This window comes from Drosophila ficusphila, unplaced genomic scaffold (assembly GCF_018152265.1).
Source record: "Drosophila ficusphila isolate 14025-0441.05 unplaced genomic scaffold, ASM1815226v1 contig_791, whole genome shotgun sequence".
Classification (NCBI taxonomy): Eukaryota; Metazoa; Arthropoda; class Insecta; order Diptera; family Drosophilidae; genus Drosophila; species Drosophila ficusphila.
The window spans coordinates 17,770,356-17,795,195 of NW_025064737.1; the positions used below are offsets into that span (position 1 = coordinate 17,770,356).

Sequence of the window (24,840 nt, forward strand, 5' to 3'; positions counted from 1 at the left end):
CACAAAAACTTGGGAGCATATTAAATTGAATTTTTATGTTCTCACAGGCCGGGAAAATCATGTGCCAGGCCATAAAGCCAAGGATCGGTTAGGTTCAGATCGGTTCAACTCCGTTCAGCTGCGTCGAGTGTGTGGGTTAATAAATAGCCCCAGAAGCAGCAAATAAGGGGGCGAAGCGGGCCAAGAGCGGTTCTGGATGGTGCGGTAAATTATGGTTATTTAAATAAACAGCACACGATTTGATTTGGCGGCCCAAAAGTGTTGCCAGCGCGCCTCCGAAATTGGAAGAGCGACGCGTCGACGTCTGGAAATTATGTTGTAGTTGCTCCGATCCGCCGATCCACCGATCCACCGATCCACCGATCGGTCGGCAGGATAGTTGCTTCGATGATAATGATGATGATGATGCCGTCGCACTCGACGGCAAGGGGGATGTGCCATCAACTCTTGATTGAGTAACGCCCCAGAACTGGCGTCTAATTACGAGTTCCAGGAGTTGGCGGACCTGCAGCGCCCAACTGGCCGCATCATTAGCTGATGTGCGGTATTGACCCGGCCTAATCGGCGATAAGACTCGTGATAAGCAAACACGCAAGAGGCTAAATGTGGCTGGGCTGCACAGTGATTATTTTAGCATTCTAAATGATTTTGTACTGAAAAAGCAAGTTAATATTGGCAGACTGTAATACTAAACTCAACTTAAGATTTATATTAATATTTATTTTTAATTTTTTCTAGGTAAAACGTTTTTTCCTGTGTGGTTGATGGTGTGACCTTTTCCCAAACGAACTGAACTGTTTCGAAATAAAGTGAACTGACCATCCAGCGTCCAGCGTCCAGCGAATCTCGTTGGCGTTGCGGTGTTTTGTTTATTTTGAGGCTATAATTTAAGCGGGTAATTGCACGCTGGCGGCCAGAATTTGTAACTAAACTGCAAATTAGCAGCCAATTCCCAGGCCGATTAATAACCATAATTATTGGCTCAAGCGCTGACGAGCGAACGTCTAGAGTCCAGTCGACTGGAGTTGAGTGGAGTGGAGTGGAGTGCAGTCGAGTCGTCGAGACGAAGACTCTCGTTCTCGATCTCCTCGCGAGGATGCGGATCTCGACGAGGAGGCTGCGGAATCGGCCCTGCCCTCCCAGCAAATTGCACTTGGCCAAGGCCCTGACTCCCAGCCGATTCAGCTGGCCCTCAATTGCCAATTCGTGATACACCCAGGCGCATGTGGGTACACTCGAAAAGATTTCAGGTGTCTTATTAAATTTGAATTTAGGAAATCGTGTAACAATAACAAGAAAAAAAGGTAAATAACTATTTCTTCTTAATTAAAAAAATGCAGAATCAAGTAAGCAACTAACAACATCATTAATTTTAAATTTAGGGTAATCTCAATTTCCGCTTGTATAGAGATGAAACACATTATATTTGTATAGTTTAAATTATTTTAAATGTCTTGTTTTTAGAATCTCCGTTGCAGTGTCGCTGGTTGGCATCCCCTCGCCATCCGGCAGCAATTTAAATAGTGAGCGCCTGGCTTAATTACATAAAACAGGCAACACGAGAGGCAGCCAGGCTCGATTCGTGGTATATATTCCCTCGCCGGCGGCGCAGTCGTCAAGTCTGGACCTGGGTCTTTCGTCTTGGTGCAGGAGCCCTTGATCTGGACCTGTGCCACTTTTGATGGACATGTGTCTAATGAACCGGCCTAATTAATGTGCATAGCTGACGCTCGATGCCCGGCTTAAAACCTTCTTCGTTTCAAGCATGCAAATGGCCAAAAAAAATAAGGGGAACACTTAGCGAGCGAAGAGTGTTGAAAGCCTTGAATGGTCAAATTCAGATGGGCCAACAAATTACTGGCATTATAATAAAGCAGGCCGGGCAAATTAATAAATGTCGATACCCAATTAAACTGTCCGAATATAATGCACGCTATAAATTTAAGCGGATCTCAGAACGAATAGAGACATCCACTATCCAATTATCGATGCGAGTGATTAACTGCGCGAGGTCAACGGCAAAGAAACGAAGAAAAATGCAGTATCGAAAATAATTGCAGTCATCCGTGCAGAAGAACTGAAAAGCGGGGAGGAACCTGTGGCGTTTGTGCAAAGGTTTTAACAATCAGAACTAAACCAAACGTAAATCAAACTTCAGTTTAAATTGTAACGGTCTGCAAAGCTTTCGATTATACTGTAGTATTTTTTCATGTCAAAAATAAAAGTTAGTATTTAAAGTTAGGTATTGGCAGAAGTTGAGAGAACGGTAACATTTTTAGGAGGAACATCACTCAAATTTAAATGTTTACATTGTTCGTTAACTAATTATATATGTTATTGATAAAATAAACTATATAACTAAATAAAGTATGTTTTTTACTTTAATTATAACAAATAATCAAATATTATACAAAATCATAAATTATTTAAATTTATATCCTATTTATTCGATTTATGTTAATTTGACTAACTGCCAATCGATATTTTTAAAATAAATAATCGATCGTGCTGATGAAATTCGATTTCTCACTGTTAAAAACGCACTTCTGTTAAAACAGCTGTTTCGTGGAACGAAGAAGAATTTTTTAAATTCCAGTTTTTTTAGTTTAGTGACTTGATTTTCACGAAATTCGAAATCCTTTATTTAAACGCCCAGTAACTTAACTCTGTTTGCAAAGATGGTGAACATGACCCTTCCTAACCTGGAGGAGCGATTGGAGTTACTGGGAGACCGCATTAAAAACCTGGCAAATTACTACAAGATTGCCGATGATGTATGCCCACTGGAAATTGCGGCCCGCACCAGAAATTTTACAGAGGACGAGTTATGTCGTTTGGTTAGTTCAGCTGGCGCTCAGGCCCTAATCCGGGTGCCCAAACCCGAATTAGAGGAAGGTCTGCAGGTCGGTCACGTGGATTTCCTGGCTGCCCTGAAGACTATTAAGCCCAGGTTTGGCGTGCAACATGAGGAGCTCGAAGAGTTGATGCCAAATGGCTTTATTAAGTATAACCAGAATTCGGACCTCGATAACTTACTCTATGTGCCAGGTGATGGATTGTCTTGCCAGTTGATCGAGGGTGATCCCAAGTCTGGTGTTTCCACCGTTGCCGCTCAACTGGCTCTGAAAAGTGGTTTTCCGTTTATCAAACACATCTCCGTGTCTGATTTATATGAACTTAGTGACTCCGAAAAATGTCGGCACATACTGAATGTTCTAGAGGATGCCTATATATCACAGCGTAGCGCCGTTATCCTCGATGGTTTGGAGCGGATCCTGGACTATGGTGCATTAGGAATGCGATATTCCAATGAAATTCTTCAGATGCTGATGGTTATTCTTAAGAAACAACCGCCCAGGGGTCACGCGCTGCTCATCTTGTGCACCACCAATCGCCGCGACATCCTGCAGGAGCTGGGGCTGCTCACCGTCTTCACTGGCGAATACCATGTGCCCAATCTCTCCACGCCGGATGACATAATGGCCGTAATGAAGGCCTTAAGTCGATTCGAGCCTGAGGAGCTGCAGTCAATTGGAGGCGCGATGGAGGGCCGGCACATCTCCATAGGTATCAAACGACTGCTGGACCTCATCACCTGGGTTAATCCTCTAAAGCCTGACCGCCGGCCTGTCAAGTTCTTGGAGAAAATGGGGGAAATAATGGGGTGGACAGAGTCCTGACTTTGATTCAGCAGTCAGCTTTCTGAGTACCTCATTAGCCTTTAAGATTTATTGTGCAACAACCTTCACTATCACAGCTGCAATTTTGTATCCTTGATTTTGAAGGCACATATTGTATTCCGATGTTACTTTAAGAGTAACCTTAAACGCAGATGACAGCTTTTTCCACTTTTTTAGTTTTTAAAGATGCATTTCATTTTTAAAGATATTTTTATTCGTAATGCTTTTATAGCAACGTCCTTAGACAAACAGCCACAAACTGTGATTGGCATAACCCATAATGTAAGACATTTTTACTAAACCACTATGTTTTTATAAAAGACAATAAATGATTTAAATCATGAAATATTTTTTTTTATTTACCGAAGTTTAATTAAAAAAAGTATATCTGAATAGCAAGCCAATGTCGGTTCACCATCTTGTGCACTTCGCACTGAGGAGCTGCCGCTCAGCCACGTCGGTTTCTTGCTCGTCCAGTTCCGCACTTAAAACAACTTTAAATTTTCGCGCAATTTTTTCAGTGCCATAGCAGGTAGCTTTTGCGCAGGTTACGCGTATATGAATATGTATGTATATGCGGTATATTTAGTGTGTTTATTTTTAGTATTTTTTGAATGGTATTTTCGGCACAGTCGAGCTGCGGTCTGCCAACTGGAAAAAATATTGTAAAATTGAGCTGGAAAATTTTGTAAATACTGGGAAATGACAAGTGAAATGGCACATCGGATGAGGGCGATCAAGTGTCCCACGGACGAACTGTCGCTGAAGAACAAGGCCATCGTGAACGCGGCCGACTTTACGGATGAGGTCAAGTGAGTGTTGTTTTCCTTCTACCGACTACGTGGGCGTCACTTGACTTACCCCTTCAATTCTACCCTCAGATATGTGGACATATCGCCGGGACCGGGGCTGCACTACATCTTTGCGCTAGAAAAGGTCAGCGGGGCGGAACTGCCGCTCGGCCACGTCGGATTCTCGCTCGTCCAGCGAAAGTGGGCCACGCTCTCAATCAACCAGGAAATAGACGTTCGACCCTACCGATTTGATGCCAGTGCCGATCTCATTACCCTCGTGTCCTTCGAGACGGACTTCCTGCAGAAGAAGACCACTACACAAGAGCCCTACGACTCGGACGAGATGGCTAAGGAGTTCCTCATGCAGTTCGCCGGAATGCCATTGACCGTCGGACAAACGCTGGTCTTCCAGGTACGTTCCTCCAATATTAAAACAACGGAAAGTATAGGAAGACTGAGCAGGGGCATATAACATCGTCATTACGTTTTTGTTATAACAATGGATTCGATGATGTCACCATATATTTTGGATATAAGAACATCACAGCAAGCAAGCACAAGATAGCAGCATCCTCGGTTATAAAAAATAAAAGGGAAATCCTGAATAGGCAGAACCTTATTTTTTTGCCATGTCGTTTTATAATAGCGCAAAATAAGGAAACTCGTCTTGATTTGCTTTCAAACGTTATTTTTTCATATTTAGTGTAAATTGTATGAATAACAAAAATATAAAGCTAGTTAAGGTAGTGATGACTTGTCTTTATCACCAGAGGTTGCTGATTCATGGAAATTATATTATATAAACACAACTTGATGCAACTTTGTAACTTTTACCTGAGATTTGCAAGGTTATTATAGTATAAAATGGGATTTTTGCCAAGAAGTCTGTTAAGACAAATTTCTTTAAAAATATATTGTTGAAAATAATATTTTAAATCAGTTGAAATACATTTTTAATAAACTTGAAGCTTTGCCTACTTACTAACTATTTTCCGGTTGCAGTTTAAAGACAAGAAGTTCCTGGGTCTGGCAGTGAAAACCCTGGAGGCAGTGGATCCTCGAACGGTGGGAGATGCGCTGCCGAAAACCCGGAACGTGCGCTTCGGTCGCATCCTCGGCAACACTGTAGTGCAGTTCGAAAAGGCCGAGAACTCCGTGCTGAACTTGCAGGGCCGCTCCAAGGGCAAGATAGTGCGCCAGTCGATCATTAATCCGGACTGGGACTTTGGCAAGATGGGCATCGGTGGCCTGGACAAGGAGTTCAATGCGATATTCCGACGCGCCTTCGCCTCCCGCGTTTTTCCCCCGGAGTTGGTGGAACAGCTGGGCATCAAGCACGTGAAAGGTATCCTGCTGTACGGACCACCTGGCACGGGCAAAACCCTGATGGCCCGGCAAATCGGAACCATGCTGAATGCCCGCGAACCCAAGATCGTGAATGGTCCGCAGATCCTGGACAAGTATGTGGGTGAATCGGAGGCCAATATTCGGCGACTGTTCGCCGAAGCTGAGGAGGAGGAGAAGCGCTTGGGACCGAACAGCGGGCTGCACATCATCATCTTCGATGAGATCGATGCCATTTGCAAGGCTCGTGGCTCGGTGGCCGGAAACAGTGGAGTCCATGACACGGTCGTTAATCAGCTGCTGGCCAAGATCGATGGCGTGGAACAGCTGAACAACATTCTGGTGATAGGAATGACCAACAGGAGGGACATGATCGACGAGGCACTACTGCGTCCTGGCCGCCTGGAAGTCCAAATGGAGATCAGTTTGCCTAACGAACAGGGACGCGTCCAGATCCTCAACATCCACACCAAACGGATGCGGGACTACAACAAGATAGCCAGCGATGTGGACAACAACGAGATCGCGGCCAGGACAAAGAACTTCAGTGGCGCAGAACTGGAGGGTTTGGTTAGAGCCGCCCAGTCCACGGCCATGAACCGATTGATCAAAGCCGATTCCAAGGTAGGGTTTCTGATTTAATAAAGCCATTGTGTGATAATGTTTTCGGTTATAAAAAGTTCCGCCCACATAGAACGTAATATTCTATCGGTTACAAGAACGCGTTATCTACTTGAAGTATTTATTTATTTAAGTTTTGTCTTCGTTTAAGGTTTCGGTTCTCGTGTTCTCGTTTAAACGTTTCGAATGCGGCTAAGATCTCGGTGAAAAAAGTGGTTGTTTTTCGGTAACATAAGAACTATCGCTTTCTGATTTTTGCTTAGAGCAAACGGCGTCCGTTACAAACTCTATTATTTGAAAGAAAGAAACTATGTAAAATATATTAATTACCTTTTGCAAACCTAGGTTCACGTGGATCCTGAGGCTATGGAAAAACTGCGAGTTACCCGCGCCGATTTCCTGCACGCTTTGGAAAACGATATCAAACCTGCCTTTGGAGCGTCCCAGGAAATGTTGGAGAACCTGTTGGCGCGGGGAATCATCAACTGGGGACCACCGGTGACCGGGATCCTGGAGGACGGCATGCTGTCCGTGCAGCAGGCGAAGGCCACCGAGAGCTCCGGCCTGGTGTCCGTGCTCATCGAGGGAGCACCCAACTCGGGCAAGTCGGCGCTGGCCGCCAATCTGGCCAAGATGAGCGATTTCCCGTTCGTCAAGGTCTGCTCCCCGGAGGACATGGTGGGCTTCACGGAGTCCGCCAAGTGCCTGCACATCCGCAAGATCTTCGACGACGCCTACCGCTCCACGTTGAGCTGCATTGTGGTGGACAACGTGGAGAGGCTGCTGGACTACGGTCCGATCGGACCCAGGTACTCCAATCTGACGCTGCAGGCGCTCCTTGTGCTGCTGAAGAAGCAGCCGCCCAAGGGGCGCAAGCTGCTTATCCTGTGCACCTCCAGCCGGCGAGACGTCCTCGAGGAGATGGAGATGCTGCCGGCCTTCACGTCCGTGCTGCATGTGTCAAATCTCTCCACTCCCGAGCACGTGCTCGCCGTGCTGGACGACTCGGATTTTTTCAGTCCCGAGGAGCTGCAGAACATCGCCCGAAACATGGCCGGCAAGCGGGTGTGCATCGGCATCAAGAAGCTGCTGGCCCTCATCGACATGATCCGGCAGTCGGAACCGCATCAACGGGTAATCAAGTTCCTCAGCAAAATGGAGGAGGAGGGCGGACTGGACATGGTGGCCAGGTCCCACTAGCTACCGCTCATCGCCGAGCTGCGGTTGTCGATTGTCGAGCTCAACGACGCCTTTTAATTATTTCACATTCCATTTGCAAGCATAGCGGGTGGGTCGATTTGTTTGCTAATAAAGTAAGGGGGCGAAACGCTATCAGATAACGATGCAAAACAATCTCATTTTAGAATTAGCTCACAAATTTATTCAAAATCCTTGCGTTTAAATTTTAGTTCAATTTGTAAAAACAAGAATAGTTACTTCCGAAAACTTTTTAATTGGTTGTCTTCAAACTTACTTAACTGAATTATTGACTCTTCTAAGAGACGTATGAAAGCAACTAATTTCATTGTTATATTTGGAAGACCTTTCTTAAGTTTCTAAAACTTATTAGAAAACAAATCGACCCACCACAATAACGCATATGAAAACTGTTTAAATATGAAGGAAATCCATCAAGGAAGCTGCAGCTGAAGACCCGTCATCTATGCTCAGTTAAAAAACCCTAGGTATTTCGTTTAAATTTTATTAAAACTGCAATAAAGGCCAGTACTAGCCCGTAACTGAAGACCAATTTGTGAGATGTATACAATTTAGGTCCCAAACCTTAATGGAACCAACGAACTTTTGAAACTCGCATTAGCGATTAAGGATCAATTTTGAACTTCCACCACAAAACTGTAACTGAAATGGATACGCACAGATTTACATTGACTAGTTTATACAAACAGTGTATTTTGTAGGGTTTTATAAAGCATTTTCAAAATCTTATGAAATATAAAGAAAAAAGCTCCAAGAAATCCGAACTGAAGCAAACAAAATACATGTGGTGAAATACAGAAAACTATAAAGATTTACAGAAAGTCTGAACAACGATTTGACCTTTAATAAAGACAGTTTTACAATAGACAAAATAGGACAAAAGCCAGCCATTCGTTTTTTCAATCCAGTCCAAATAGTGGTTGAAATAACAAAAACGAACTTAAATAGAAAAAATATTTGATACCATATTAGACGTATTTTCTTGGAAACTATTTAATTCAAACAATTATAAGTTCCCAAACTATATTTATAAACATTTTTTCTTACATTAATCAATTATAAGTGGTTAAAAAATAAAATAATATAAATAACTTAGATCAATTTAGGTTTCAGTAATAGCTTAAAAGGTGTAGGTCTCCGCTAAGAGTTGTGGAACTCGATCGAAGCTTTTTCGAAAACTGATCGAAACCATTAAAATGTATTTGTTGTGTGGATTGCTGGTACGTGTAATTTTATGGATAAATTTGGTGTATTTTGAATGAAAAACAACGCACAATATTATGTACTTAACCCAAAAGTTACAAATAAATGGAGTTTTCAAAAAAAAATCGACTTTTTTTTACAGAGAACTATAAAAACTTAGTAAAAACAACATAAATATTTTATTTAGACCATGTTTTGAAATTTGTTTTGTTAGAGTTTAAAAAGTCTCATACAACTTACACAACTAATTCTATTCTTTTATAGACATTTATGTATGGGACTTGTCAATATAGTGGGAACTTCAATTTTGCACGACTTTAATTGAATTCTTTGAGAATTCCCATAATTTGCATATTGTTTGTGGCTGCCGATCAACAGCAGACAGCTGTCCGGTCGGAAGGCGTCAAGCGGTTATCACTGCCCGCCGCTGCTACATACAAATATATACCCAGCCGATCCATTGATCAGCTGTTCTCGAAGCAACTTGACGCCGAATCGGAACGGAACCCAACCGGAGCACCGTCGAGGTGCTGACCACAGCCAGACGCTCTAATATGCAATTTGAATAAATGATTTATAATGAAAACACTTTGGCCGCGCGTCGCCTGCGTATACGTAATATGGATTGGATTGGATTGGTGTGGAGTGGTGTAGAGTGGAGTGGAGTGGAGCGGAGCAGTGCTCGGTAATTGATATATGGCGCTAATTGCGCCCGACGCCCATTTGTGGTCCAGTCGAGCTTTATCAACGTCGTCTGAGGAATCCTGGGTAGCCAATCGCAATGGCCACGGTAACAGAAACACAGCAACAGTTTAGAGCCAAGCCAAAGCCAAAGCCATGGCCATGTCGCGACGGTGTCAGCTGCGAGCCAGCGCCGCTTATTAACTAATTAAAGCCGCATATTTCTCGAGATCTAAAAATTGATTTGCATTGCCAATTGCCACTGGAATCGCTTTGCTGTAATCGCAGTCAGTCAGGGAAATTCTGTTCATCGATCACAAGGCGTTGATAAAGATTTGCAGAACATGGACCCCACTATTAAGCAATATATTTAATTGGTCCCAACACTTAAGCATTTAAATATCACTAAAAGCCATGGGTTAAAGTTAGTAAGTAAATTTAAATTTCCTCATTTGCGATTTAGAACGAATTGAAATCAAAACAAATAAACCAAATCGAAATCGAAACTCGGGCTGGATGATGACCGAGTTAAGACCAGGTCCAAAATTAGCCTCAAATGCGTCCGAATCGAAGGAAAAGCCGACTCATCGTCGCCCACCCACCCGGCAATCGGTGGGTAATTATAATTATCGGGTTAGGGCCCGGCCAGCGCGTCATCGGCGGTCGCTCACGTATGCTAAACTCTTCGTGACGAAAGTAATGTCCAGTCGGACAAAGTTCACTGACCGGGCCAAAAACGATAGCTGCCAGCGAGGAGCCAAAATTAAAACCGAAACGGATTTTCATTCACCGTCTGTAAAAATAAATGCGAAACTTTTACAAATTCGTATTTTTGTTATTATTAATTTAAGTCAACAGCCAACCGCTCGGCGTGCTCCCTGCACTTGTCCAAAGCTGAATCTCCAGTGCACAGTGTGTAGTAATTAATTATTTTGTTGAATACGATCAGGTTCTTGCTTTTTTTATTTGACTTTCATTGTCAAAAAAAAGTTTGGTAAAGGTCTTGTTAAAAATTGTACCCCATAAATAATTGTTTTATTTTTTTGCAAAACAACTAACTTTTATAAATCTATACACAAGCTTTGGATTGTCTTTTTTTTTATTCAACCTCCACTTACTGACCAAAAATTATTTTATTTAAAAAAACAAAGTGTTTTTCTTAATTTTTTTAGGAAACTTATTTTATTTAGGAAACTCAAATTTGTAGAAAATTTTACAAAAAATGCAAACCCGTGTTTATGACATTTTTAAAAGTTTTTATCGGTACGTAAAGCAGTCAAACCTGATGTTGTTTTAATGGGTAAGGTATTTTTTTTTTGCATGTTTCTAGCAGAGCTCACAAACCTCCATAAAAGGTCTAAAAATCATATGATATCAATGGGGGAGGTATTTTGTTTCACAACTCTAAGAATTTGATACACTGTGCAGCGTAGTCGCGCCCCTCGTAAACTTTGAAACCGGCCCGGCTTCGTTGTTTTTGTTGTTGCTTAAAAGCGCAAACGCCGGCAGCGAAGGTTCGATTTCACTTTCGCACGCTGTCTCCTCCCCCTTTCTCCCGCCCCTTCCCCCCTCTCCACACCACCAGCCCCTCCCCCTTCGGCCAAGGAGCGGGCGAATCTGGGGTGTCATGTTTTGAGCTCTTTACGAGCGATCGTCGCTCTCACCTGCTTTCTTTCAAACGGAGCCCGTGCTTTCGCTCTCCGATCTTGGATCTTCGATCACCGATCCGCTGGAGAGAAATTTATAAGATCGATTTGGCGGCATTTCCACTGGACTCCACCAGGCGATTCTTTCGGATGGCACAGGTGATCAGCAATCTTTCTGGCGCCACTGGCCAATCTCACGGGAAACTGTCAGCACCCGAATACATCTAGTTGTGCACCGAAAAAAATTTCACATTCAGAGATGTATTAAATGAAAAACATTTGACAAAAAATTCATTTCTTGCTGATTTGTATTATAATTGAAATGCATTCGAAAATATATAATTATTTAATGTTATATAAATTTCTTGGATGGAATATAATGCACACATAATAATAAGATTTAATCCCAGATTTTCTCCAAGTGTATCAAAGTACCTATACAATGTGGCAGCAGTCCAGGGAAAATATACAGCAACTGCAAAAGCAAACATCATGCAAAATCTTCCTGCATTACACAAACGCGGAAGATTTTCCCCGTACTCGCACATATCATGGATTTTCCAGAGCTCAACCTGCATTTTCATTGCATTTCCATTGATGCTTTCCAGCTTTTCGGCGTGTGCATGTGTGTTAGCATGCGAAACTAGCAGTTAAATTAGCAGTTTTTGCCGCTGCCTAAGCTACAATTTTACACTGCGACTCTTTTGGGTTTTTTCCCTGGTTTCTTTGGTTTCGGTTTCGCTTTTCGGTTTCTTTGCATTTCAGTTTTTATTTCCCCCTTTGCAATTTATAATTGAGTTGCAATTTGGCAGGCTACTATTTGTGGAATGCAGAGGGGCCAGCGGGGGTGGCGGAATTCGAGGAACTTGCATGCGTATTAGTCATCAACTGGCTCGGGAAAAAATTATGAAAAAACTATCGCATTGGTAGAAATATTTGACCAACAAAATGGTGGATTAACACCTCAAATTTTACTCACAAAGGCATCTTAAGAATTTTTAGATTCTATAAAGCTTGTACTCATAAAATTTTAAAGTAAGAATAATCGTATTTACATTCAAATTAAAATATTTCATACTTGTATTTTTTAAGACCTTATGGAAAAACAAGACCCAAAAACTGTTGAAGGGTTAAACCAAAATATGTATTAATATGCCATTTATAGCCTAAACAGAAGACACAACCCCCGATATTACACACAAACGGCCAACGAAAAAAATGGGGCACGATCAAAAGGAGGCACAAATCAAATGGCAGAATCAGAATCCAGAGCAAAAAGCCCAAAACTCGATATCTTGAATCTGTGAAAATGTTGCCGCACGCGATCGAGACATTCGCATTTCATTTTATTTCATTTCGATTCATTGATACCGGAGCAGAAAAACAAGAACCAAAAAAAAAAAACAAGAACGGCCCAGTTCCAAATTAAATAATAAGAGCTCTCTGCTCCCTTGCTCCTTATTATTATTATATTGTATTCCACCCTTTTTTTGCGTGCTGCGTTTTTTGTGTGTGTGCCATTTTCTTAGGAATTCCCGGCAGCCTCATCCGCATCCCATGTCGCACGATCAATCAGAATTTAGGGCTTCCACTCCTCTGATTTCGATCTGAATTTGGATCGGTTTTGGGCCACGTTGCGATCACTTTCCTTTTCACGACAGCTGAATCCCTTTTGGGGGGCGGCACGTGCCTAGAACTCACGATTTCTTCACTTTCCTTGGGTTACTCAAGTTACCTGCCATCACCTTTTACCCTTTCAGGACTTCAGGTTTTAAATTGAAACGTTCACAAGTCATTCAGGCTCTTTACAACGCCGGTAATAATGGTTAAAATCTTAATTTATAACTCAAGAAAAATAAAACTGTCTTTTCAGGTTGTAAAATATTACTACTATTTTATTTTCATAAGATTATTCTTTCTGAGTCTTGAACATCTTGTAAAATCACTCATTACTTTTCTTTTTAGGGGATCAGCTGCCAGTTTTTAGGGGGCGGCACGGGCTTTCTTCACTTTCAACGGCTTCTCGAGTTACCTTAACTCACCTTTTACCCTTTCTGCCCCTTTTTACACTTTGAGATCTTCGATTGCCACGCCCCAAGTCATTAGGGCGCACACTTTCGGCAGGCGGATATTGATTTCCTTGGGTTGACTGGCACTATTCAGCGCTTTCCATCCGATGATGACATCTGTGTTTGCCCATTGTGTTTCACTTTTCATCAAACTTATATTAATAAGTTGCGCGAGGGGCCATAATTAAAGCGAATTTGATATTTCCGGCCGGAGGAGAGACATTTGGTTCACTGAACCCAATAAAAATCCTTGAACTCTCCGTCTCCAGACGGAATGAAAATATTTTTATACATATGTATTGCCAATAATCTATTTCAAACAAAAGACCAGCGCAAATGTGAAAAAAACCTAAGTTAGAACGGCGTCTGCTGCCCTTTTGGCGGCACCCTCACAAAATTATTGACCAGAGTTCCATCCATCTTGGCCAAATAAAAAGCAGAAACCCACACAGGAAAAAATTAAACTAAACATAGAAATCAATCCGTGTTGGGTATATATAGAGAATTTTCATTTGCTTAAATTTGTTTTGTATTATAAACACATTTTAAGGTACCCAAAGCAAATGTAAAGTTAGTTATAATGAAAACCTAGTATTAATATTTACTAATAGTACCCTTCACATTTTTTTGGGGGCTAAACTTTATATTTATTTTTTCTCCGTGATGAAAATGATGAAGCCGCTCGACTTTGAGTTGGACTTGTCCGTCTCATCGGATGCGAGATGCTACCCAAATATTTCTGCTAGAAGGCAGAGGACTTCTGTGCGGTGTGTCGACGTGGTTTTTTGCTTCTGCTGGTCGACCCTCCGCTCACACACATATTTCTTTCTAATCAACATGCTGCAAAACATATAATTCGAATTTTTGATATTTCGACCGACCATTTTGCGGAGAAAATTGCATTTAAACGCCTATTATGCGCTTTTTATTTGCAACCCATACTTTTCTGCCCGAATGCGAATGCCAATTCGAACGCTCCGGCTGAGTCAGTCATGCACAAATACGAATCATTGTATAAGCATTTATTTTGGCCAAGGTACAAGTGTGGATGGGGATGGGGATGTGGATGTCGATGTGGTTCCAATGGGAACTACTAGTTTGCTTCCTGCTTTTCGGGGGTTAATTAACCGAAATCGTAAAATCGTTAGCAAATGAAATAAATTGCGCTCAATTACACGAGTGACATCCAAGGCGCAATCGCAATCGCTGGTGATCGACCTCTATCAATGCGACATTCTTGGCTCGATTAAGTTGGGGAAACAACACGGCTCTTCGGTCAGATAATGAACTTCATATACACTTGCATATATAGTATACCCGTTCAGCCCCCGATACCCGGAGTCGGGGAGCTATGCGCCATGCACTTAATCAAAAAGTACGACAAAATCAAGAGTAAACAAAACTGCAGCGCAGAACTCGACTTGAGAACCGGCAGCGATTCGAACTTCAGCCGGGTGCAATGAACACATGATCCGTCCACAAAACGAAAATTTAAATCTCATTTACTCACTTCACATGTTACAATGCACTGCGAAAATAGTGGCTGCTCGTTGTAATAAACAATGCGATTCAATCTGAAGTGCGATTTTAACTGCTTGCAAGTGCAATGGAAATTTTTTTAAATTATTTATACTTATAATTAAGCAAAATACAATGATTGCTCTTAGTTTTTTCTGCTAAAGTGTAGAACCTTTGTAAGTAAGACATTATAAAGCAACCTTACATCCTTTTGTCAAAGTTATGTACTATTTTTTTGGTTGTTAAAACATCATTTTGGGTTGTCCTCTCGACGTGAACACATCTAACACATCTAAAACATCATTTTCGTGTACTCTCAAATTATTACTTCTCGTTCGGTTCGAAGTAAGTGAAAAATAGTTTATATAAATCCGAAACAAGGTTTAATTTCTTGCTTTATTATTCTGTCAGAATTTTTACGGATTCATCATGTGCTGCGGACCTTGTGGACCCTGCTGTGGGCCCTGCTGCGGGCCATGCGGACCGTGCTGCGCACCCTGCGGCTTCGGATGTGGACCCTCTTTTGGACCCAATGTCTGCGGACCCTGCTGTGCCTGTGGACCCTGTGGCGGCTGCTACTGTGGATACCCTTGCTGCTAGAACCACGCACTTGGGCGGTACCATCCCCCTCAATTCAGTTGGCAATCCGCAATCGAGATAGAGGTCCTTAGCCCAAGCTGACCACCTCACATCCTAATATCCGTGAACCACAATGAAGTATTTTGAGAGCAAATAAATATGTAGTAACGCCCAACCAAACTATACCTCGTTTAATTTACATTTTAAGGGGTGTTGCATTCCTTTTAAGGAGTACTAAACCTTGGCAACTGCTCCTAATTGCACTTTCAGATTATTTATCACCTCCAACGGAGATGATCAGTTGTCATTCTGGTGCAATTTGCATACCCAAAACAATCGGGTTGTGCTGAATTTAGAACCGAAATACATATGTCTAAAGCGGCCCGAATAAGAATTGATCGTCGTCTTCTAATGCGATGTGGTTGACCTTGACGTTTCGCCGAGAGTTTATTGTCCTTTCAATAGAACACGCTAAATAAAACTCAATTTAGAAGTACGCACATACATATTTAACCCACACAAAAGCGTGCATATTTATACATTATTTTTTCTCTTGATTTTTTTTTTTTTTTTGTATATTTACTGCACTAATTCTGCGACGAACTAGTTTCAAGACAGTGGATTCCGATTCCTGAATTCCGAGCCGTATTAAACAACGGCGAGGCGAAAAAATGTCAACGAAATGCATATAAAAAATGTATTTAAATTTACCCAGCTGCCGGTTCCAGTTGCGGATCCCCCTGGAGCCTGAGCCCCCGGCTTTTGGAGCACTTTTCCCCAGCCAATCCGAACCCATCATCAGCTGACTGGATCTACGCGCGCGCCTTTTTAATTGCATCTGCGTTTTTATTTGTGCGACTTTATGCAAATTAAACAAGTTCGCTGCCAAAATATTGCTGCTCGCGTTGATTTGCTGCTGCCTTTAATTATTTATTTGCATTTATGTGTGTTTTGTGGGATTTTGTAGTCGGTGTAAGTAGTTTGGCTAGTCCAAGCGCTTTGTTTTGCTTGCCGAAACTGAGGCACAAAAAAAATATACAAAAACTAAATATAAACCCAAACCTAAACCAAACATGTTTCATGTTTTTTGGGCGTTCGCTGTCAGTGGGAATTTTTCTATCTATGTATGCTCGCTGGCTTTTATTATTGATTAGCTGAATTGCTGATAATTAGTTTGACTTTGAACTTGATTTGAAGCTTGTTTGGAGCCGCAGCAGCAAATGTGTCAATCGTCAGCTGTTTGGGGTTCATCGCGAAGAACGAAGCCCTCTATCACGTGTTGGGTATTAAGTTTCAGTTTGAAATCTTTATATAGTCAATCAAACAAGATTTAGGTTCGTTAGCTTCTGTCAAGTGGCTGTTGGAGTTGAAACTCTCGCATTAAATCATCACTAAAATATTCTTAAAACCTCACATGTCTTTACTAAATCAAATACAATAATCAAAAGTAAGTAAGTAAGTAAATTTTTGTAAGTTGTGTTAATTTATTTCATCTACTTAAAAAAATGAGTCATTCTCTTAATAATATTTTAAATAACTTTTATGTTTGTCAATTCCTTGTAACCTTTTAATTTTAAGCAAAGGAATCGGTTTTTGTTAACACGAACCATTTAAATCTATTTCAAACAATCACCCTAATCGGCTGCTCTTGTTATCCAATTTCCAGCCTCTTTTCCAGTGGGTAACTGGCACTGAGTTTCCCCATTCATGCCCCAATTGCAGCCCAGCGGATCGGTGTGGAGCGTTTCATGATCATGACTAAGGTCAGATTCATAAAAAACCGCATAAACTAGACCCAATTTAGTTGACAAACACACACGAAAAAGCGCTGCGCGAAGAAATTAAAAGCGAAATGAAATTGTTTGTGCAAAAGCCGCCGATTCGAAGGTGAGGGGTTGCCAACTGCTGGGGGGCGGCGCATTTGCATAGACATTTGCACGTCGAGGTTTGTGGTTTTGGGTGTCCAGAGGCGTATCGGGTGGACGATGGAGGCCCCCTACACGGTGGGAAATACGAACAGTTTTCCAAATGGACCCTACACTAATACACTACGCTTGAAAAAAATTAATACTTCAAGTGCAAGAAACACATGTTTGAAACGTATGAATCGTAGATAAGCAAAATAGGCAGGTAATACTTTATAATTGATAATACTTTAATCTTTGTATTTGCGAGCAATTTTAATATATATTTATATTTTATCAACAAACCACATGTTGTTAAAAAGATTAAAACCGTATTGTTAAAGTTCTTCTAAAACCACAAACAATCACAAGTTGAAGAATTTACATTTCATTATCTAAGAAGAAAGCCCAGACTAGAAATATTTCTCGGTGTATTAGATAGTGAGTGAGGTGCTTCCATTTTCAAGGGTTCGCCTTGTCTGGCGGCTCGGATTAGCCGCTTCCACATTGAACTTGAGCTCGAATCCGAATCTCCCGGGGCGGCGGTGCATAATCCATAATCCAAGACAAGGCATAATCCAATCAGGTTCTGGCCGATTGTTGTTGCCGGATCTGGTGCAGTTTCGCCTAAGTCATGCGCGTCCGATGATATCACGTGTTATAATTAGACCGATGCATTTTCACTTTCCACGGGGGAGCTGGGGAGCTAAAAACCGAATCCGAGTCCGAATCCGAGTCGCAGCGCCGCGATCTCAAATGTCCGCATCCGCATCCGCATCGAAGACAGTGGACAGTGAACACCACCGGCGAGTGACAGCTGAAAATCGTGATATTTGATGTTTGTATCTGCGATTTGATTTGACCGGGAACGGAACCCCATTGAGCCATCAATGGAGCGGATCGCATTGCCCGTAAAGTGTCGTTCATTATGACCTCCTGTTGTTGTTTCCCCACTCTTGGCTACAATGTAATCGATGGGGTGGTGGTCAGGGGGGCGGTAGGTTCTTTAAAATATGCAACCGCAATACTGTCAATATTACTGGGCACTCCATCCAGCACTCGGATGGAATCCACTTGGCACTCCACCAGAGCAAAAGCAGCAGCAACAGCAGCAGCAGCAGGTTGACCATGAGAACATGTTATTAAATTACTGTAATAATGTATTAAGTATGTAAGAATGCTACAAATGTTAATATGTAATAATAATTGTAATGGCCGATATGTCAGAGAGACCGATCTACTCGACTTTGGCCAACTGTCCGTCTGTCCCCCCGATAACTTCTACGCACTCTGTGTGTCCAGCGCCCATTTGACATTTCCATTCCGATTTCCATTCTCAGTTCCATGAAAGTGCTAATAATGCACTTATGTGCGAGTATACTCGTATATGTACTGCCCGCGGGCCGATTCCGATATATCGGTGATATATATACAATTTATGGTGCCTTCATTTGCGTCAGTTCAACTGACGCGACTGGGTTGGGTTTTGATTATTTTTTTTTGTTTTTTGCCACCCATAAGCTGCTTGGGAGGTGTATAAATACATATTTCAGCGGGTGAATCCAGAAATTTTGAAAAGTGTGCCGAGTTTTTACGTTTATAATTAAGAGATGTTCATTTGCTCTTAATAACATTAAATGGTTTCATTAAAAGTAATGTTTGTTTTGCTTGAACTTTAATCCAACCAATACTACAAACTATTTTTTACTTTTTTACCAAATCGATATTCATTGCAAAGTCTTTAAATATTTCTTAGTTCAAGTTTCTAAGAACCATGACGCTCCCTCCCAATTTATTTATTTACGTACCCCAGCCTAAGAATAAAGTTATTTTAAGTAGACTCTGTTATTATCTGCGAATGTTGCTGCTTTGCTGTGTACATAAGTCCCTTAATTATATGCAAACGCTCGGATGGCTTTCGTCAAGACAACCTAATATAAAAAAATATGTTAATTAATTTTTTCCCCTTTAGTATTCCTTTTTTATTAAATCGTTCCCGGGTGCGCATTTGTTTTCTTCTTCTTTTGGCTGACGATGATTTGGGTGTTATGCAATCAGTACGATTATTTCAACATTTCTACAATAATAAAATGGCAAATTGAAAAAGTTAAGGATATGCATATCCAGTTTTAATCACTCGATTATCTGGATTCGGTAATTTCATGGGCTTTTTATTTATGTTTGTGGGGTTTTAATTTGGTTTTTTTTTCCCATTTGGTTTATGGGCTGCTGGCAACAAGTTAAACTTGTAAATAAATCCAATTATTGTGCCGGCGTTCGACTAATTAATATAACCTATTTATAAGTTGTTCGAAACGATGTCGGTGCATTAAGTATAACAATTTATGGCAGCAAATGTCAGTGGTGTCCGATTTTTATGTTTCGCATTGTGATATCTGCATTAGCATGTTCTTTTTCGCATTGTTTATTTGCGTATTTGCACAATTGCAAATCATAAACAATCTGCGTCTGGTTTGGGCCTGGTCACCAGCCGATCATTAAACATTTATAAACAAATTATGTCAATTTGTATGTAAACACGAATCCGAATCGAATCAAATCGCCGCAAGTGTCTGGCCATCGAGTGCAGACGTGTTAGGAGAGTCGCCTTTCGGCTAGCCAGCTCACATGGCAAATATTGGATTGCAGCTTGCCGTTTTCTGTTTTTCAGTTTTCTGTTTTCTGTTTTTCAGTTTTCAGCTGGCACTTGGCTGCCGATTCGGCTTACCGATCACAGGCAGAGAAAATGATATGGTCAACATGTCCGGCTTTCCTGAATGAGTTTGTTTTTGTTTATAAAAATTTATAGGATCTGGTCAGCCAATTTCTGTTGTTTCACTTGTAAATTCCATGTGATATATGCTATTTAAATGTTTTTTGCCCTTTGTAAAATGTGATTCCCAAATGCAACGAACTGAACTTTGATCCCGGTTTTTCTCCGTGCAATTCCCCGATCTCGGCTCAAAGTTTCAGCGTCGTGTCGCGTCACCGTCAACATTTAGTTTGGCTTTGCATTTTGTTACTTGAGCTAAATTACAGCGCATGAAATACGGAAGTTGTTATTGCTGTTGTTGCTATTACGGCATTGATTGCAACCTGCACTTACAAGTATATATACAGATATATATATACATATGTATATTTAGTTGTAGAGGGGTTGGTGGAGTAGAGGGGGGAGGGGGAGTTTTGGCCGCGGCCAAAGGGCGTGAGTGTTGGCCCAAAGTTGTATGCTGCTAATTTTGATTTATTACAAATCACCATTTATGGCGTTTTTATCGCAGCAACGCTTCCTGTTCTCCATCAGATCTCCACACAGTCGTGTGTGCAACTATGACTAGGCGTCTTTTCCCGATACTTTACGATACTACACGATACGAAACGATACGATCATTGAGCTGACGACTGATCTCAAGCTCGAGCATAGCGCGTGTTATTTGATATTGAACTTGGCTTTGAGTCGACTGTGGCACGAGTTCTGTCGCGTAAACTGGCTCAAGTGCCCGGTGTTCCGTTTCTCGTCTTATTCTAATTTATTAATTATTTATTTATGTTGTCAGCGATCGGCGATACTCGCCGTAGGTGGGCAATTGGGATCGGTTGGGGGTGGATTTGGACTTTGGGGGGCGGGGAGCAGGGAGCTTGGCCGTGGCGCATTTTGTGCATTAAACGCCTTAGAGCCATTTGCATGGTTATTGATCTGGCTTATGCAAAAGCCAAACTTTTAATGCGACACATGCGCCCATAAATGGGGTGAATGTCATTCTATATTTTCGTGCAAACGTCGCGATCGTGAACTTCTGACTGGGATGTAATAAATCATAATTCTTGTAAGTATTTTAAAGTATATCATATTATATGTGCTGCTACTGAAAAGTTACTAAGAACTAATTAAATGTTAATAGCAATTTCTACTATTTTTCTGTGAAGCTCTGCACACAGTACTGCATTCGCAAAACTACATACATTTATTGTATTGATTTATTTGCATAATCCGATTATGAATGTAACAATTTAAACAAATTATTATTATATGCTAATTGCGGATATTGGATAAATATTTACTTTCATTTTATTTTAATTGGCTCCCAGTTGATCGCTAACTAGAGCATTCAAAATATTCCCATGTAATTGACTTCTCCCCCCTGGCTAACGTCATATTCCGGTTTCGGGAATATTTCTTCCCAAAAAAGAATTCGCCGAGAAATAACAAAAAACAAAGCAAAATACTTGTTTCGCTCAAAATACGATAAAGTAATTAATTGGTGCTAATCTGTGCAACAAAGAAGTATAATAACAATAAGACTAATGTGCCAACGATCGTCTGGCAAAGTAGCAAGACTATTGGGATAAAAACACACAATCGAAAAAAATGTATTTGAAACAGAGTTAATTAAGTGCATTCTGTTTGCCAACAAGCAGACGAGTTTCGCCCTGTTTAATGTGTGATAGGAATACTTTCGATCGTAATGCTCGCCGGCGTATTGTTCGGGACTCAATTTAAATTTCAATTTATACAGACAGAGGACTTGCTTTTAATGTGCTTCTCACCTGCTAAACTCAAGGTCGCACCCCCTTTTTTTTTTGTTAATGGGGAATTAAATGTCGCGACTAAAGTGCGGATTGCAAATAATGGGTTAATCTGGGCTGGGTTTTCGGGCATTCCTGGATGGCCAATGACTTGGCTGAAAAGCCAAAATGCAAAAGGGCTCACTTCCCATGGTTCTTATGATTAATCACAATTGTGTGTTGCTATCAATTTTAATTTCGTTATAAAAGTTTACATTACCACCGGCTGCCGGCAAACAAAGGCCGAAATCCAAGACCCAAAAGAAGCACATGACACCTCAAACAAACCAAGAAAAAAATACAAAAAATACAACAAAAATAAGAAAAAAATGGACAAGAAGAAGCAGACAGACGAAAACCTTTCGAAGAAGAAGCTATGTGCTATGATACCATAATCCACGAATAAAACTAAAGAAACACAACCACAGATACAGATACATTTACAGATACAGATACACACGTTTACAGGCACACACCAAAAAGCTCACAAATAGTTCAATGAACTTATTTTTGTTGTATGTTGCTATGCTGACTCTCTCTCTTTCCCTCTCTTTTCCTCTCCGCTGCGCCTGTGTGTGTGTGCCTATTTATTTATGTTTTATTTTTATTTGTTTCGTCTATTTGAATTCATTTTTATGTGGCCAAAAGGTGGGAAACACTTTGGTCAAAGCCAACCGAAGTGCATTGAAAGCTCCCTCGACAAACACACTTGTATCTCATAGATATATAGCCTAAAGATATCTCGCTGAAGATCGAAGAAGATACATTTATATTTACCACGTCTCCCAGAAAATGAAGTCTTTTTCGTCTTCTTTGATCTGCATTTAGTTTTCTTCAGCGCGGAGTATCATAAAATATTGTCACGTAGTCCAGCGGCTCTCGTTCTTCTAGATTGTAGATCTTGAATGAATTTTGATAGCCCTGCAAAAAATTGGACTTTCACATGCCTCTAATCAAGTGTGAATAATCCCATTTTGGGCCAGTCGGTAGGCAAAAAGTATTTAAGCTTAATTGTTATGCTGATAGAGGAGGCGCTAGATGGATTGGTTTCAGCTTCAGGCCTAACAAAAAATTAAAGGGAAAAACAAAAGCATACAAGAGTCTCACCTGACAGGTGTACAAACACACACAAACACACAGGTAGCCGGGTGTTTGCCAAAGTGTGAGTGTTGGCCAGCTCACGTTTCGTTTGCCGTCTGGGGAGCTCAAAACTTAAGAGCTCTTTCCGTCTGTTTTGGCCAAATATCAAAGTAATTTTTACATTTTAAACAATTATGAATATTTTGGAGCCTCTGGCACGTCGAATTGTAATTGCTCTTAAAGGCCTTTAATTGAGTTAATTGTGAAACAATACTCTGTACATAATAACAAGCAATTTAAAAAGTTAACCAAACTTATAACTGCAAATAAGTATTTATTGTACATACTATATTATAGTCCCAATTATGAAACCATAAATAAACTCATTGAATTTCAACTTGCTTATCACTATGGCTTTACTTATCTGCATGAGACTCGACATCCTGAACTGATATTTTCTATTGGGTGACTTGTATATTTTTGGGAATTTTCAGTATGCAATTGCAAATAATAAGATTAAAATAAATAGGTATGTTTTATATATAAAGAAAAATTAATATTCAAATGCCCAGTCGAAATGCAGTATACCCCATTCAAGGGCTTCGCACTGCCAAAAACAATGTGTAATAGCTTTTTAATTGAATTGTCTCAAAAACGGCGAACTTGGCTGCTTTCGAAGTTATTTTTGTTTGGCTTTACGAGCTGTAGGCGCGTGCGTTCGGGTTTGGGTGCTATTAATTAATTGTCATGTGCTTATTACACAATCTAGTTGTTGGTGGGCGGTGAGCTGCTATCGTCAAGATGCTGGAACGGACTGGCTTACGCAATTTATTCAGCCGCCAAGTTTGCACAGGTGCCCTCCCACCGCTGACGTCACTGATAGTGGCTGCAAATAAAAAATAAGAAAAAAAATAAGAAAAAAGAAAATGCAGTCAGCGACTAAGTACACAAGACGGCTTAGATGTTTTCGCGACTCGCTGCGCAATTGGTTAACTTGGACTTGGCCAACAAGCCTAAAGTCAGTGCCAAGCAATGAAAATTGCAACGTGTTTTGGCATTAGACGTGAAAGTGGCTAAGTGAGTGGGTGGGTGAGTTTCGCAGGGGGAATGGGAATGGGCTTCGAAAAGGAGAGGGTAAAACGGCCCACACCAAACGTCAGTTGGTTGGCTTTTATGGCACGTAATTTGCAATTGGCAAAACCAAGTCCAAGACATTCAGTGCGGCTGCCTCGTTTGCCGCTGGCTAACTTTTCACTTTTCATTCTGCGCTTTTCCACCTCTTGCCATTTTCCTTTCGGCCATCCGACGTACGTGCCTCGAGGTGCATATTTTGGCCCGTTGGCCTATTAAGTCCTGGGTTCTTGTTGGCCATCGGCCAAAGTCTGCGTCGAGTACTGGGAAAAACCGAAACCCCCATTCGCACAACTGCTTAATGTTGCTTTTTAAAGACAGGCGACCCATTTTGCCTGCATATTGCGCATACGCCCCGTGATGAATCAAACACCATCCACTTATGACTAATGCCAGATTAAGCCGAACTGTAAGATCTGACACGTGAATCGTCTGAAAACTATGCGACAAACAAGTTACAAATATTTTAAATATTTTTCATACCTCCTTTTTTGTTGGTTTTTGGCAAAAAAAAACTGGAGGCAAGAAAAAATATTTGCAAATTAGGAGAAACTCTCATATTTTTGAAGGCGCCAAGAGAGATGAAACCGAAACTGAATATATAACAAAAGACACTTGTCTGGGTGAAATTTTCACTGGATATTCAAATGAACCAACAACAAATGTGGCTGCTGGCTAAACAAACAAACAACAACCAACACACAAAAACGGAAACCGTTAAAGCCAAAAAGACAACAACATCAAACGTTAGTTTTGTGAACGCTTTCAAATAGTACACTGAACATAATTGGAAGGGATTTACCGTA

At 41.1% G+C, this 24,840-nt stretch overlaps 2 protein-coding genes and 1 long non-coding RNA gene across 3 annotated transcripts; all 3 read left to right on the forward strand.

Moving 5' to 3' along the window:
- Window positions 1-2,549: 2,549 nt before the first annotated feature.
- Window positions 2,550-4,026, forward strand: LOC108092223 (vesicle-fusing ATPase 2). The gene has a single exon (XM_017191757.2). It carries the CDS (start codon window positions 2,679-2,681, stop codon window positions 3,678-3,680), a length of 1,002 nt encoding a protein of 333 aa, XP_017047246.1. The 5' UTR covers window positions 2,550-2,678; the 3' UTR covers window positions 3,681-4,026.
- Window positions 4,027-4,308: 282 nt separating this feature from the next.
- On the forward strand, window positions 4,309-8,183 carry LOC108092126 (vesicle-fusing ATPase 2). The gene is made up of 4 exons (XM_017191630.2): window positions 4,309-4,492; window positions 4,562-4,886; window positions 5,477-6,442; window positions 6,785-8,183. The coding sequence occupies exons 1-4, from the start codon at window positions 4,383-4,385 to the stop codon at window positions 7,637-7,639; spliced, it is 2,256 nt and encodes a 751-aa protein (XP_017047119.1). The 5' UTR covers window positions 4,309-4,382; the 3' UTR covers window positions 7,640-8,183.
- A 6,792-nt stretch (window positions 8,184-14,975) lies between these two features.
- LOC108091922 lies at window positions 14,976-15,533 on the forward strand. The gene is made up of 2 exons (XR_001771422.2): window positions 14,976-15,119; window positions 15,186-15,533. It is a non-coding gene; the product is annotated as an uncharacterized LOC108091922 (long non-coding RNA).
- The last annotated feature ends 9,307 nt before the right edge of the window (window positions 15,534-24,840 follow it).